This window comes from Suricata suricatta, chromosome 13 (genome assembly GCF_006229205.1).
Source record: "Suricata suricatta isolate VVHF042 chromosome 13, meerkat_22Aug2017_6uvM2_HiC, whole genome shotgun sequence".
NCBI classification, from domain to species: domain Eukaryota; kingdom Metazoa; phylum Chordata; class Mammalia; order Carnivora; family Herpestidae; genus Suricata; species Suricata suricatta.
In genome coordinates this window covers 65,089,291-65,104,542 of record NC_043712.1, presented here as the reverse complement: position 1 = coordinate 65,104,542, position 15,252 = coordinate 65,089,291, and the positions used below count along the sequence as shown (strand labels likewise).

The following is a 15,252-nucleotide window of genomic DNA, read 5'->3' as shown; positions in this document are numbered from 1 at the left end:
AGGCAGGGTCTGTGGGCATCTGTGAACCCTCAGGGCTTGGACTGCAGGTGTTCCCAAAGATGCCTGAGGTGAACAGTCGAGAATCTTTCTGGACGTGAACATGAACAGATGTGGGAAAAGCATCGCAGGGAGGGATAACGAGACAGGAGGCTGTGAGGAGGGAGACACGGAAGCAGGGAGAAGACAAGGCGGAAGGAAGGCAATGCTCAGGTCTCTGGGGCCGAGAGACATCAAAAAGGCTCCGTCAAAGTGTCAACTGGAGAACGGCACGTGAGAAGACGGGACGCGACTGAATCAGGTGGAGAGAATTCCCGTGAGCGACAAGACTGGTCAGAACATCGCAGCCGTTACTCATCCGTAGCTGGAAGAGCTCCAGCGACTATGCCCAAACTATGCGACTATTCCTCATAAAGAAAGGCCAATTTTACGATCACACAGAGGCCACATTCCTTTTTATTGACAATTCATTCTCTACACACGTACAGTATTGCACAAATTTCAGGTGGACTGACAATTCTATTAACAATGTGAACTCATGACCATCTACAGAGCCACCGTGCTAGGTTTTGGTGTGTTCTGTGCAGGGTACTTCAGTAAATAGGACGGACAGAAGTGTGATGGCTGCTTCGTGAGAACCAGCTTTCAAAAAAAGCGTTACGTGTCATCTCATAGAACACTTAATATGTCAAACCCAGGAAGGAAAATCACGAAATGACAAAAGGACTGCTTTCAAAGAACCGGTAGTGCTAACAATGTTACGAATTTCAGTCACTGAACTTGAGATCCCGAAAACGTACACGTCCTGGGAATTTGAAGAAAAGACCCTCAACGTTTTGCTTCAAAATTAACTACAACATCCTAAAAGGATGTTTCTGGCACGCTACAATGTCCTCTCTGTTAGAGTAAACCACATCTCATAGTCCTAAAGAAGCAAGTCAGTAATTCACATATGTGGGTTTTGAAAGAATATTCTCACTCAAAATAAAATAAACTAGGTAATGATCTTCGTCAAATTACAAGGAAATCTTATCAGAATGCCAACCACATAAAGAAGCCAGAGCACACGCTGACCATCACTGCCTGCATCAGACTGTAGAGCCGGCGTGTCCCCCACAAGGGGACAGGACAGTGGTCCCAACTCCACTGCTGCCGAGCCGACGGTGTGAGGGTGGATGAAAGTCTTTCCGCTTCCCCGGGGCTTGTGCCCCAGGTACACAATTGAGGGGGTGGGCTGGATGGCTTTTGAGACACCTTTCAACCACAAGAATCTAAGCCAGCCTGAGACTCCACCGTTGAGGAGACAGTGAGGGTGGCAAAGAAATGGACTAAAAATGGCGGGTTAAGTAACTCTTACCTGTCGATGCCACTGCTCAGAACTGTACTGCACTGCAATTCAAGGAAATCTTTGTTCGATGCTTTCATCTACCCGCGGGTGCTGCTACAGGGGAAAGCAAATGAGGCATCTGACAATAAAATTTGGGATAAATATGTAGAAATACTGTGCCTAGTTTGGGTAGAAAAACTGCATTTCGAAGTCATGCCAGCAGTCAGGATCTGCTGCCTCTGAATTTTAAGAGCCATCAATGTGGCTGGTAAATGCACATTCGCACCATTCAACGGCCATCTATGGAGCGCACGTGTATTAAGTACATGTCCTGACAGCCTCCCGGGAAGGCAACTTGCATGAAACTGGTTCTAATAAAAAGGATACAAGACAATGAAGTGCGGGGTAGGATTTTTTTTTTTCTTTATAGATCAGGAAAATGCTCAGAGAGTAATGGCTTCTCGTTTTCTGACCTTTGAAAAGAAACCAAATATCACTTCTGAAATCTAACATACTGGCTTCACTTTCAAAATGCATTATTTTATTTTCCTCATAAGGCAGTCATACATTATAAACTTTCAGCACGTGACAGTCACATCATTTCTGCAGTACGCCCGAGGACTTCCACGAGTTTTCCCGGAGCTTACAGCCAGAGCAGTCAAATATTAAAGCTTTCTCCACAGCCACATGTTCCTTTGATGTTTGGGTTATTGAAAACAAACTCACTGGATAATTTATCTTCAACATAGTCCATTTCTGTTCCTAAAAGTGTTAGCTGTGCTTTCTTTTCAATGAACACTCTGACTCCTGGGGGGTGAAGAAAACAAGGGTCACATAAAGCCTGCATAGTAACCACTGACAAAAGTCAAACAGGAAGCTTCTGGATCAGTCCCATTATTTCCTTTAAGGGATTCAGCGCTCAGCTCCTGTCTGTCCCTTCTTTTCCACCCAATAATCTATGTCAAACACAATGATATTAGGCTAGTCTGCTGTACACAAGCAAATTCCATGACAGTTCTATGCAAAACTAGAATTTGCTTTCCACTTCACTCATTTTTCCAACACACAAGATGAAGGAAAGAAGTATGCTCTCGGTGAGACTTCTGGAAAGACAGAGTCAGTAGGAGGTGTGGAAACTCTGCAGTGACATCTGTGCATGTGACATGCAGGCAGGCCTAGAGACACACAAGCACTGTGACATACCGGGCTAGTTTCCCAAGGCCAACCAGTGCACTGCAGCCATTTCGTTCTGTGTATGGGCCAGGAAACTGGTAATAACCTAACTCCCTAGTAATTACGCAGGTAGAAGTTGGTATCTTCGTAAATATAATCACTTTAAGAACGTTTTCTGAGGCGCCTGGGTGGCTCAGTCAGTTAGGCGTTTGACTTCAATTCTTGATTTCGCAGCTTGTGGGTTTGAGTCCTGCGTCGGGCTCTGTGCTGACAGCTCAGAGCCTGGAGCCCGTTTTGCATTCTATGTCTCCCTCTCTCTCTGCCTCTCCCCTGCTTGCATGTTCTCTCTTTCTCAAAGATAAATAAACATTAAAAAAAATTTTTTTTTAAATAAAGTAAAAAGAAAAAAGGCTTTCCTCCTTATAAGAAACTTAATAATTATTCACAGATAAAGTATACATAATAATTAGAGCTCCTTCTCTGAAAAGTGAAACAATTTAAGATATTTTAGGTATTGATCTAATAAACAACATATTGGGACGCCTGGGTGGCTCAGTCAGTTAAGCGGTCCAACTCTTGATTTTGACTCAGGTTATCATCCCAGGGTCGTGGCATCGAGCCCTGTGTTGGGCATGGAGCCTGCTTAAGATTCTGTCTCTCTCCCCCTCGCCCCAGCTGGGTTTCTCTAAAATTAAAAAAAAATAATGACAATAAATAAAAACAACGTATTAACAAAAATGTCATGATCATTGGTCAGTAACTTCAGTTCGATGAAATGAACACCAGGAACACGGAAGCTAGCTAACGGCATCCCTCGATGCAGAGCCAGCACTGTGAAACCCACGCAGGCTGATGTTCCCGAAGGTTGTGGCATTATTTTGTTTCTAGTAGGTTTTATCAGATTACTGGGCTGGGGCAGGAGGGAAGATATAATTACAGCACTGACATTTTAAATAAAAATTAAAAATACCGATGCCTCAAAAGCATGAGATGACATTACTTCCTCGGTATAGACGTCGAACTGCCGCTTCACACACAACGCGTGGTTCAGTGTGAAGTTTTACCATTATAAAACCTTCCTGCACACAGCGATTATTTTCTGTAACTGAAATAAACACATGATAATCTAAACTAAGAGCACAGCCTCTGGAGTGCAGTTGCTTAGGTTCAACTTTTCACTAGGCCACTTGCTTAGTTGAGAGGCCTGAGGCAAGCCATTTAACCTCTCCATGCCTCAGTTTCTTCATCTGCAAAATGGGGGACAATACAGTACCATTCTTACTCAGCTGCTGTGTATGAATCACTTAACACATGAAAGTCCGTCACACCATCCACAGGGAGCCCTCCAGATGCCATTCCTACTATCATCTTTGCTCTGCTTGCTGTTCAAGGTTAAAGACTTTAGGCCAAGTTTGCTTAAAACTCACCATCTTGCACAACTTCTTCATCAGAATCTCCTTTTGTCTTTGTATATTCTAGAGTGTAAGAAAGGCCATTACAGCCCCTGGTTCGGACACCAACTTTCAGACCTACCTGGAAAAGTATTATAAATAAAACGAGTTTTAAAGTGGTACGTACTGAACAACTACATTCAAGAAGACCCTGGCTATTTAACATTATAGGTTTCTTCATAAGCTTAAAGATAAATACTAGATTTCTGGCTATAAAATGTCCCTTTAGGAAGTGTAAGTGGAACGGGGAACGTGCCTCTAAAAAATTTAGCTACTTAACAAACATCACTGCAACACTAGTGGGGATCCTAAAATTAAAAAAAAAAACTATTATATGCAAAGAAAACAATACAGAGGGGTAAAAAAAAAAAAAAACAAAAAAGAAAAAACCCAACCAGTCACTGTCACTCTACAAAAAATATCCCATGTGGTTTTTCCCTTTTTCTTCCGGTCCTTGTAATATACACAGACAATCGAAACATAGGTTTTAGTATAGCTGGACTAAAAGTCTTACTCTCTGCTTCGTTCCTGCCACGTAAGACATCATCTTTCTGTGTGACTGGCCTTCACAACTGTCTTCCGCACAGAATGCCTCAGAGATCCACTGTGCCACAGTGAGCGGTGCGCACGCGGGGCACGCACTCACGACCCTGAGTCAAGAGTCACAATGCTCTACTGAGTCAGCCGGGTTCCTCTTAAAGAAGAGTTTGAATTCCAAACATGAAGAATCCTCTTTTCTTTTAAAGGAAAAAGAAAAGTATCTGATGGCAGAGACAGCTACCTAACACATTCTCAACTGCTCACGAACGTCTGTCCTCCACCTCACTGCGGGAGATGCTCTCAGCAAGTTTCCATGCGGTTAGGTTCACCGAGGCTCACGGGCTGTCACCTGGCAGTCACCCTGCCTCTACACTGGGCCTTCCGCCTTAGGCGGAGCTGTGTACACATTCTCGAGTACCAGAAATCAAAATACTGCAGCTAATACAGACATAAAAAGTTTAAAAGATGACCAGACTGCATTGTTAAAATACCAATGTCTACCTTAATATGACTGTCTAACATATCAACCAAATTTCTACTCTTGGATCCTACATTTCACTGAAGTACCTGGTAGAACTATTACCATCCAAAGTATGATTTCAGCCAGCAGACCTTGATTCTCTTAGAAGCAGCAACGTGCACCTGCTTCAGGAAAGCAGTCACGGCGTGGGAAAGACACGTGGCAAAGAGCGGGAGTTGCCGCTTTAAGCTGCCTGGGAGTCTGGAGAGCCGAGGCAGTCAGGCAGTGTCTCTGTCCTTACACCTTTAAACACCGCCAAGACAGAGCTGTGTGTTCATTCACTTTCACAGGGAGAGCTGACAGAACACGGGAGGGAGTGTCACGTATTTGGCACAATCAACACTGAAGTGTCTAGCTCAAATTCTGAGGCACATATGCTAAGCATGGGTTTAACTTAGCTTTTATCTTTGCAAATAGGAGGACTCAAGCAAGCAGGAAGTCCTACGACTAGGAATGAATATAGATACTTACAGCAGCTCTAGGTACCTGGAGTTTGGAAAAGGTGCCCTCAGTGACACTGATGAAGGATCTGTTCCATCCTTTTCATATCACTATGAACAAACATCCCTCAAACCTACACAGCTATGTTCGTGTTTCCTTTGGTCATCGATCTATCAAAATGGAGCTAGAACACTGATATATGTATGCCACCGTTCTTAGGAGGAATGTCCAGAACTTCACTACACCGTAAGGCAGGTCGTAAAACAGAAGCTAGAAACCACTCCACAGTCTAATTACTCGATATTAATAGTCTAGTACTTGGATGTGATTTACAGTACTCCACAGGCAACGAACAATGCACGGAGATGAAGGTGAGGCTTACTGTAACCACAATCGTGCGTCCCGGAGAACAGGCTACGCAGGTGCACTAAACCACGCTTACGGGCTCAGGCCTCTAGGCAGTGGGCCTGCCACACTACGGGCACGAACTGTTTGCTGCATGATGCCTGTGACAGCACTGAATACAGATAACCCCAAAGACTGTTAGTATGGGCATTTGGCTAAAGAAATAAAACCTGTTCAATAAAACACACACTAATATATGCAACCATTAAAAAGAATGAAGTGGGTCTTTCTGTAATGATACAGAATATTACTAAGGACAACAAGTAAAGTGTAACCACAGCATGGACGGAATGCCTTTATCTAAATAGGCAGAGAGGTACACACAAATGTAACAAGCACAGGCATGGTCTAGGTCAGTAGTTCCCTTCAGCGAGTTGTTACTGGCCATTACAACAAGGGGTGGGGAAGTGTCACTCTGCGTGCAGAGGCCAGAGATACTACTGAACATCCTGCATTCCACCTCCAACAAAGAATTATCTGGCCCAAAACATCAATTGTGCAGAGGCTGAGAAACTCTGGTCTAGACAGATTGTGTCAGGAAGGACACTTGAGAGGTGGCCTTTTAGAAAGATGAATGACAACCAAGACTCTGGGGTCACAAAATTATGTCTTCTCCATTCAATACCCTGTTATCAAATAATTTCCATTTTTTTTTAAACCATGAGTGTAGCTTTACTCTTTAAATAAAAATCCCTAACCAATGAAAACATACTGTTTAATCACAAGGTAAATTCAAGGTGAAAATATGACTTCAATTTTTTTACTAAATATTCATCTGATTGGTTTTACTTACATGTTCAGGCTTATCTTTAAGAAGTTGTTTTATCTTGTTTACTGCTGAAGGTGTCTGAAAAAAGAACGAGTTATTAAGTTTTTAGTTGCAAAATTTGTTTTTAAAGCCTTACAGTTCCCTAGTCTGTGAGAGTATTCAAGTCTATCTTTAGCAAATTCACGTGACAAATTTATATTCCATTCTTGCCCAAGTACCTTGTGGCTTTTATAAGCAAACATAAAAAATCTCAATTCAAAGCATTCTGTTTTTATTAAATTTTTAAAAATGTTTATTTATTCTTGCGAGAGAGAGAGAGAGAGAGAGAGAGAGAGAGAGAGAGAAAGGGAGAGGGAGAGAGAGAGGGAGAGAGACAGAGCACGAGTGGGAGGGAGCAGAGAGAGAGGAAGACACAGAATCCAAAGCAGGCTCCAGGCTCTGAGCTGTCAGCACAGACCAAAGTGGGGCTGGAACTCAGGAGCCATGAGATCCAAAGTAGGATACTTAACTGAGCCAGCCAGAAGCCCCTATTTTTATTTTTAAAATAAAATAACAACATCCTAGCAACGTCCCTTGAATCTTGCTCCCCCCAGTCAAGGTCAGCTCCCTGGCATAAGCTCTGGGACTCTCTCCTGACATCACAAATGTAATTTCTCCAGGCAGCATCTATTTTGTGCTTCTACTACATAGAAGAGAGAAGGTGCTCAACAGTCAATGAATGACTCAAGTAATCACTGGGGAAGCCAATCTTAGGAAGTTTTTCTGTTGATTACTATTAACTCTATTTTTCCCTTACCCCTAATCTATGTCAAATCCATCAAAATGCACAGAGGAAACAGCGATAGCAGCGTGGACCCAGGGGGCGTCTCTGTACCAGTCCCGCTACATGCTCACACAGATATTCTATGTGGCTTCAAACGACATCTCAGGACATCCGGATGAACGGAAGGAAGCTAGTCAACTACAGAAGCAAGCACGGGGAGGCATTTTCAGGAGTAATGTGGTTTAATCTAGCCCATGTGTCCTCAAGATGAGGAAAACCTCACAACATACTGTATCATATATATGGGTCAGCATCGCCAACCCCACTTTCTCGGGTGGTGCCTTTTTCCAACAACGTTTACCGAATTTGTACTCTTGGAACCTGTCTGCTTTTCTTGGTGCTGTGAGGGACAAAGGCTCTTCCAGGGCATTTCTGCTCCACCTCTTGGCTGGATCCCAGCCTGTGACTTGGCTGAAACGGGGAGAAGAGACTCTCCTCGTCAGGAATCTTGTGAGGTTCAGTAAACAAGTTAATGAAGGACACTGTCAGCAGTGCCAGGCACAAAGAGCGCGGTATAAACCCGCTCTTAGCACAATGATGACAGACTATTAATGAAGACATCACGTCCTTCCTACTTTGTTTTATTAGCTCCTCAACTGGCAACTCTGCGCTGGTCCTCCAGTTTTCTGTATTGGCATCTTACTGGTTTGTGAAATCCTAGAGAGTGGGCATTACGACCTATGACTCAAAATCAACTGTAGCCAAAACTCAAGCCGGTGCTGAGGGAACAGACCCAAAGGTCGGCCCGAAGTGTGCTCTTCCGGCCTGCCTGGAGGGGGCTCCGCCAGATGAGGATGTTGAAGCGGAATCTGGTCTCAATTTAGAAAGGCCATGAAACCAATTTAGAAAGTTGAGACTAGTATTTTTTTAAAAACACAAACTAAGGGCCCCTGGGTGGCTCAGTTGGCTGAGCGTCTGCCTTCAGCTCAGGTCATGATCTTACAGTTCGTGAGTTTGAGCCCTGTGTTTAGCTCTCTGCTGTCAATGCAGAGCCCAATTAAAAAAAAAAAAAGATTAAAAACAGTATGCAAGGGGAAGAAGAAGGAATGGAGGAGAGTATAATCATGTTTTTTTTTCTTTTGAGATCATGGCATATCAACCTCAAATAGTTACAGAAATAATTCTGAAAAGAGTTTTAAAATGCTCATTTATCAAACAATTGACAGTAAAAACTATCTGTTATTTTCATGGTCATATTTCCCACATTGAGTCCTGAAGAAATTAATCTAATTACTGTCAAAGAGCAAAGGATTTTTGATAAGTTAAAAAAAAAAAAAAAAAAAAAAAAACCAAGCCCAGTCATGGGAAAATCTCCATCTCAAGTACAACTTGCCCTGTGAGGCTGGGGGTCAGAGGTGAGGAGGGCTCACCATTCACCCCGCGGGACCGGAAAAAAGCAGACACATTGTAAACACTACTCTGTCAACAGCCCCTTGTGCTTTTATCTCCAATTGGTTATTAAACCGCCTAACTTGGTTTAACAAAATAATATATTTTCTGCTTTTCTCAACTCTTAGTAGAAAGCACTCAGACACAGTAAATAAAAATTCTTGGAGAGGGGTCTACCTATCCCAAACTGGCTGACTTCACACCTTTTACTTTAAGGAAAGAGTAATCGGTGTGCCTGGGAAATGTTGTTATAGGAACCAAATCAAGTCTTAATTTTCCTGTGTCAGGCCAAAACCAAACATACTCCATTGGGAGTATTATTTATGATGGAAACTCAGCTGAGTACTTTTTTAAGGGGAAAGATATGGATCTTACAACTTGCCAAGTGAGAGACTTGATTTTCAGAACAAGTCAGAATGCCGAACAGGAAACATGTGGCATTTAAAAAAAATAGATAATAGATAAAGAGCTAGCTATTAAAGGTACTTCCCGTGTGTCTTGGGGCCAGGCAGAAGCTAAGGATTGTACTGGGCTCTTGTCTATTTGCAGGCGCTAGCGACTCCAATAAGTAAACTCAATCTGGCAAACAGTGCGAGACCTTCAACTAAACCACATGCTCCAGGACCAGGGGCCTTCCAATTTCCGAGCACTCCTCCCAAACAACTAAGATTCTTATACTTTTCCAAGAGAAGTTTAATATACCTTGATTTATACCTTAACTTAGGTATAATTAAGGATTTATTCACCTGAGATTTGACCAATGAATTAAAATTTAAGATTCCTGGGGCACCTGGGTGGCTTAGACAGTTAAGTGTCGGACTTCGGCTCAGGTCCTGATCTCATGGCTCGTGGTTCATGAGTTCGAGCCCTGTATCGCCTCTGCAGTGACAGTACGGAGTCTACTTGGGTTTCTCGCTGCCCCTCCCTTCCCTCAAAATAAATAAGTAAAACTTAAGAAAATTAAGATTCTTGAAACTCAATAAAATATAAAGATGATTTTTAATCTACAAAAGGCTCTTAAAAAAAGACTTTCAGTCTGTTTTTGTAGCAGAAACTTCTCATCCTCAAAATTGTATTTCCTTAATTTCCCATGCAATTTTAATATTTTGCTGTTCAAGAAAACAAAATTAAAACCAGAAGTAACTCCATGATTATGTATACTAACACACACCAACAACTACAACCTATTTTAATCTCATTACAAATGTGGCATTTTCATGTTTAGAAGATGGTAGATAAAGAGCAGCCAATGAACAGGTTACAGTATATTTTACCCATTCTCTAACAGCGAGGGGTGGCAATATGGTGTTTTCCATTTTGTCTTTTCCTATTCATCTATGTATTATGAAGCCTACATTTTAAATGTGTAACATGTTTCTCACATAATATATAGTAATAGCATGTATTAACCACTTACTAAGTATGTTCTAGGTGCTTAATGGTTTACATGCATTATCTTATTCCTACAATTCTGTGATGTAGGTATTAAAGATTAAATAATTTGCACAGGGACAGTAAGTTAAAGAATGAAGAGTTATGACTCCCAAATTTTAAAAAATGCATTTACAGTGACTATACCAACTGAATGTACTCACCAACTCAATCTACTCTAATTTATTAACCAATCACTCACTGTTATACATTTTGACTACTTCCAGAGGTTTCCTGGAGAATACCCTTTATTTATTTATTTATTTTAATGTTTTTTATTTATTTTTTGAGAGACAGAGAGAGACAGTGCAAGCAGGGGAAGGTCAGAGAGAGAGGGAGACACAGAATGTGAAGGAGGCTCCAGGCTCTGTGCTAGGCATCCACACAGAGCCCAACACGAGGCTCGAACCCATGAACTGTGAGATCATGACCTGAGCTGAAGCCGGATGCTTACCCGACTGAGCCACCCAGGCGCCCTGAGAATACCCTTTAAATGGCCTAAATATAGAAATCTCACTTCTTGGTCATTGTTCCAAAGGACTTCTGGTACTTGTCCTTCAGTGAATTAACAGCTCCATATTGGGGCTCGAGTATCACATTGCTTCTTAGCCCTTTTCAACCAGGTGCCGCCAGAAAGTTAAAGTCTTGCGCCCACCGCACATAATGAATTCACTTCTCTGTGTGCACGAAGAGTGGTGCTGGCTATATACCGTTATTCTCTCATGGCTTTGGATGAGCTTCATGCACAGCCCTAGGGACATCCCTAATCCTAAATTATGGCTACCTTAATTGTGATTTGTAGAAGGATGGAAATAAAAGCCTCTGCCAGCAGGGCAGTGTCAAATCTTCAAGTTCTTTTGTCATTTTTTACTCTGCTACCTACAAACTCAATTCCATTGGTCAATTCCTGGGTATGTACAGTAGGGACAGTCTCCTCTTTGGATGTTTCTCTGAAGATGTCCAGAGGTACTCACTTTCATGTGGTGGGGTAGAGTCTTAAAACATTCAATCAAGGAACCACCTCAGATTTGCATCAAAGTGTTAAGGGCAGCCTATCACCAGATGAGGCCTTTTGCTCCAGCAACCCGCCAATCCTCTCCTGGATTAACATCAGCTAATGTAGACAATTTGGTGCTGACAGCATGGAACCATGTTTTCATTTCAGCAAGTCCCTCTCCTTTTCCAAGCCTTTTGATGACCGCTGGTAGGCTGCACAGGAACAACACTTTAACAAGGTTGCACCTGGTCAAGATCCTGATGTGAAGTTATATATCTAGGTAGCACTGATCTCTTCCCACTCATTTTACTGAAATCTCTCTACTTTTATTTGCTTTCATCTGCATTCACTCATTAGCCCTTTGGTCACCTCCCTGTTTCTGTACTTGACAGAACATGCTGGGACTTAAAATATTTGCAAAAACACTAGAAAACTAAGAACAAACAGCAACACATGTATGCCATAGGGTCTTGAGCCTAGGGATCGAATGCTAGGATTAAAAGGACTGCAAGCCTGCTGCGCAGGCCATCGGGTGGATAGCAGCAAGGACCTTTTTCTTTAGCACTAGCTGAGATCACAGGGAAACAAATTTCTAAAGTCAGTCAGTTACACAAGCTAAGTTCAAACAATGGACTTCAGCAAGCTAAGTGGAACACTTGATCAAACGCAACAACAGAGCCCTGCTGAACTAAGAATTGACAGGATAAGGAACTACTATAATTTCCTTAGCAGAATTAGCTTAGTAAGTGGTAACAGGTAATGAAGCAGGGAGCAAGTTGTAGAGAGCTGGAGCTCAGGTCTGAAAATGTGAGCTGATATTATTCCTAGTTATTTCCTAAGGGTGGCCAAGGGTGCCAAGGCCTGGCCCACAACTGTGTCCCTGGAGGGTCCGAACTGTGTAACTCATTTCTTTCTTATTCTGAAACACAGGAGGTCTTAAATGTCAGCTGAATGACAAGGAGCATAAGGGTCTGACTTAAGAGATCCTGAACAAGCAGATAATAATATGCTAAATGATGGAGGAAAAAAAGGCAAGAGTGTCTCTGTACTTTCTCTGTCTTGGTCTACTATTACCTACCAGCAGCAGGATTCTTTTCAATTCTATGTACTTAAAAAAAATTTTTTTTTAATGTTTGTTTATTTTGAGAAAGAGAGTGAGCAGAAAAGAGGCAGAGAGAGAGGGAGACACAATTTGAAGCAGGCTCCAGGCTCTGAGCTGTCAGCACAGAGCCCGATGCTTGCTTCCAACCCACAAGCCATGAGATCATGACCAGAGCTGAATTTGGAGGCTTAAGAGACTGAGCCATCCAGGCGCCCCAATTCTGAGTACTTTTGAACTGAGACCAAAAGACACAAAGTAGGACTCTAGTTCTTGTGATTTCAAGACCTTGGAGAATTCTAAGCTCTCATAATGGTACCTTCCAGACATGAAAACAGGCCGATGGGTACTGAAAATAGTTAACAGAATAATCGGGATAACCTGTGTACAGGCTGAAAATACCGATCCATTATAAAAATGAATTTTCCCACCTCATCACAACTTTCTTCTGTTTTGCTTCAACTAGTTTCCCCGCAACAGGCTTTCTTATAGCATTAGCTTGAATGGAATCTGAGTCCTTTAAAAAATCTACTTTCCTACTCTCTAGGTGCTGAATGCTTGCACAAAGCCGCCTTCTCCTTCATCAAGAGTGGGTGTGTGAGAAGTATGCTGAACTGACCATAAACTTTCCCATAAAATTCAACTCTTTCAAAATGGCAAACTCGAGTGACTGCGTAATGGACACGGAGTTTTCTCGGGGTGAAATGTTTTGGAACCAGATAGACGAGATGGTTGCAGAACACTTTGTACTAAATGCAAACGAACTGTACATTTTAAAGTGGTTAATACGATGTTATGTAAGATTTCCCTCGGTTAAGAAGAAAAAACAACTGCACAGTGCACCAGGGATCCCGTATGCACGGTAAGTCCTGCGGTGAGCACAGCGGTGTGGACTCTGGTGCAGTCTGAGGGTGTTCGACCTTTGGCCTAGAAAACGCCGAGAGCTCACGAAGAGTAGAGATTTTTATCCTTCTTTGTCCTTTGTGAGAGCCGACCACCGCGGAGGCCTGCTGGAGGGCAGAGGGTGTTTCACGCAGCCTCCCCTCCCTGACCCCAGGAAGGAACCCTTTGTGTGCAGCAGCCTTGATCTCGGCCAGAGGTGGGCTTTGTTGAAGCTGCGCCCTCACGTCGCTCGCCGCGCTCGCCCGGAGGTACCCGGGGGAGCTCCCGCCCTCCCGGCGCACCTCGAGGGCAGGGACTCCGGTTCCCTCCCCCAAGCTCCTCGACGCCCCGCACGCCAACCTCTAAAAGGCCCACAACCCAAGCGCAGTCGCGCCCCCGAGCTCGCAGCGGACTGCCCCGGCCCACGGCGCCCCCCAGCCTCCGCACGCGGTGGCGCGCGGCCTGCTGGGAAATGTAGTTCCGGAGGCACCCGGCTGCCGCGGAGCAGCCCCGCCCGGGCTTGTTTATCTTCCCAGCCGAGGCGAGGCGGGCAGGGCGGCGACAACGCGGCCGCGGAGCGGGCCCGGCGCCCTGCCGCCGTGACCTCTTCGCGGGGGCGGAGGTGAGCCAATGTCATCCGCCCGACCGCGCTCCCCGGCCACTCACCAGGGTGAGGGCGGCCCGGGTGGGCTGCAGCTTCCTCTTGCTCACAGCCCGGACAGTGGCCCGGACTAACGAAGCCGACATCCTCGCCGTCCCGGCGCCCCGGTGCCTCGGGCCGGAGATCGGCCGCCTCAGCCTCTCTCCATGGACACAGCGGCCGCATTGACGCCACAAGCTCTGGCGCACGGCGCCCAGGCCCCGCCCCGCGCGGGCCCGTCCCCGCCGCCGCCATTGGGCGGATCATGTGAGTGACGGGTAGAGGGCGGGGCGCGGAGCTCCGGCCATGGCCACGTGACATGGCGGGCGCACGGGCCCGGGAGCGAGGTTGTCTTTGCTAGTTCGGTCTCTGCGCAACGAGCGGAGTGGGGCTGGGGCGTGCAGAACGGCGTCACTTGTGGACTCTGGAGGCGTGCCGCTCCGCGACCTGCCCCTGGGCAAGATGCGGCGTCACTCCTTAAGAACGCTCTCCAAAGCAGAAGGGTTCCGCGGCCCAGGTACACACGTTTGTCTTCCTTTTTGGTCCAGCTAGGCAGTTCTTAAGAGCATAGATTGACCGCAGAATTGCTAAAGAAACAACCCAAGCACCAATCCACCCCCTCACCGCGGGCTGTACCGCACCGGATGTTGGAAGATGGTGCTAATGCAAGTTTCGCTTTTACGTGCTGTCTTTGGAACCCCGACCAACCCCGAAGATGTGATTGGACTGTTCTGTCAACATTCATAGCGAGAACCATTCTGTTAGCTTGGTTGAACACCTGTTTGTCAGACCTTGTAGTGGCTGCTCAGGGCCTTCTGCCTTTTAATTCTGCCTATGAATTCAGCAAGTACACCTAAGCACCAGGCATTGTACCAGGCATGCACTCACAGGAAGCCTGCCAATGGAGAGTCCAGGACAGAATGAGATCCTGGAGGACAGAAGTGCAGCAGGGTTAGCAATTGGGGGGTAGGGGGGTAGGGGGGTGGGGGGGTGGGGGGAGGGGAGAACATAAGGATGGATGGCTTTTCTCGTGGAAGTGCTAGAGGTAAAGGGGAAAAGTAGGTTCCATGGAGTGGTGCTGGAGGAAAGATTCTTGCTCAGTGTTTTGATGCGGAAAGAACTTATCAATGTGTTTTAGAGCCCGACTTATCTTTCATCCCCTGGAGCCTACAGGATTGGATGGTTCAGAATTCCCTTAGGTAGTTGCCTCCCTGCTAGTGAAATACAACTGCGTGACAGCAAGAGAACGGTTATCTTTGCCTCTAAACACAAAAGAAGCGGTGAGTTTAGGAGATGGTAGGATGGTGGGTTTGTATCCTGACTTCCTCTCCCTAGCTGGGTGATTTGGGACGAGATGTTTCACTTCCT

The 15,252-nt window shown here is 44.9% G+C and overlaps 1 protein-coding gene across 1 annotated transcript; it reads right to left on the bottom strand.

Moving 5' to 3' along the window:
* Positions 1-435: 435 nt before the first annotated feature.
* On the bottom strand, positions 436-14,105 carry ISCA1 (iron-sulfur cluster assembly 1). Its single transcript, XM_029920401.1, has 4 exons — positions 13,911-14,105; positions 6,648-6,701; positions 3,925-4,030; positions 436-2,131 (listed from the first exon to the last, which is right to left on the bottom strand). The coding sequence occupies exons 1-4, from the start codon at positions 13,989-13,991 to the stop codon at positions 1,983-1,985; spliced, it is 390 nt and encodes a 129-aa protein (XP_029776261.1). The 5' UTR covers positions 13,992-14,105; the 3' UTR covers positions 436-1,982.
* Between the last annotated feature and the right edge of the window lie 1,147 nt (positions 14,106-15,252).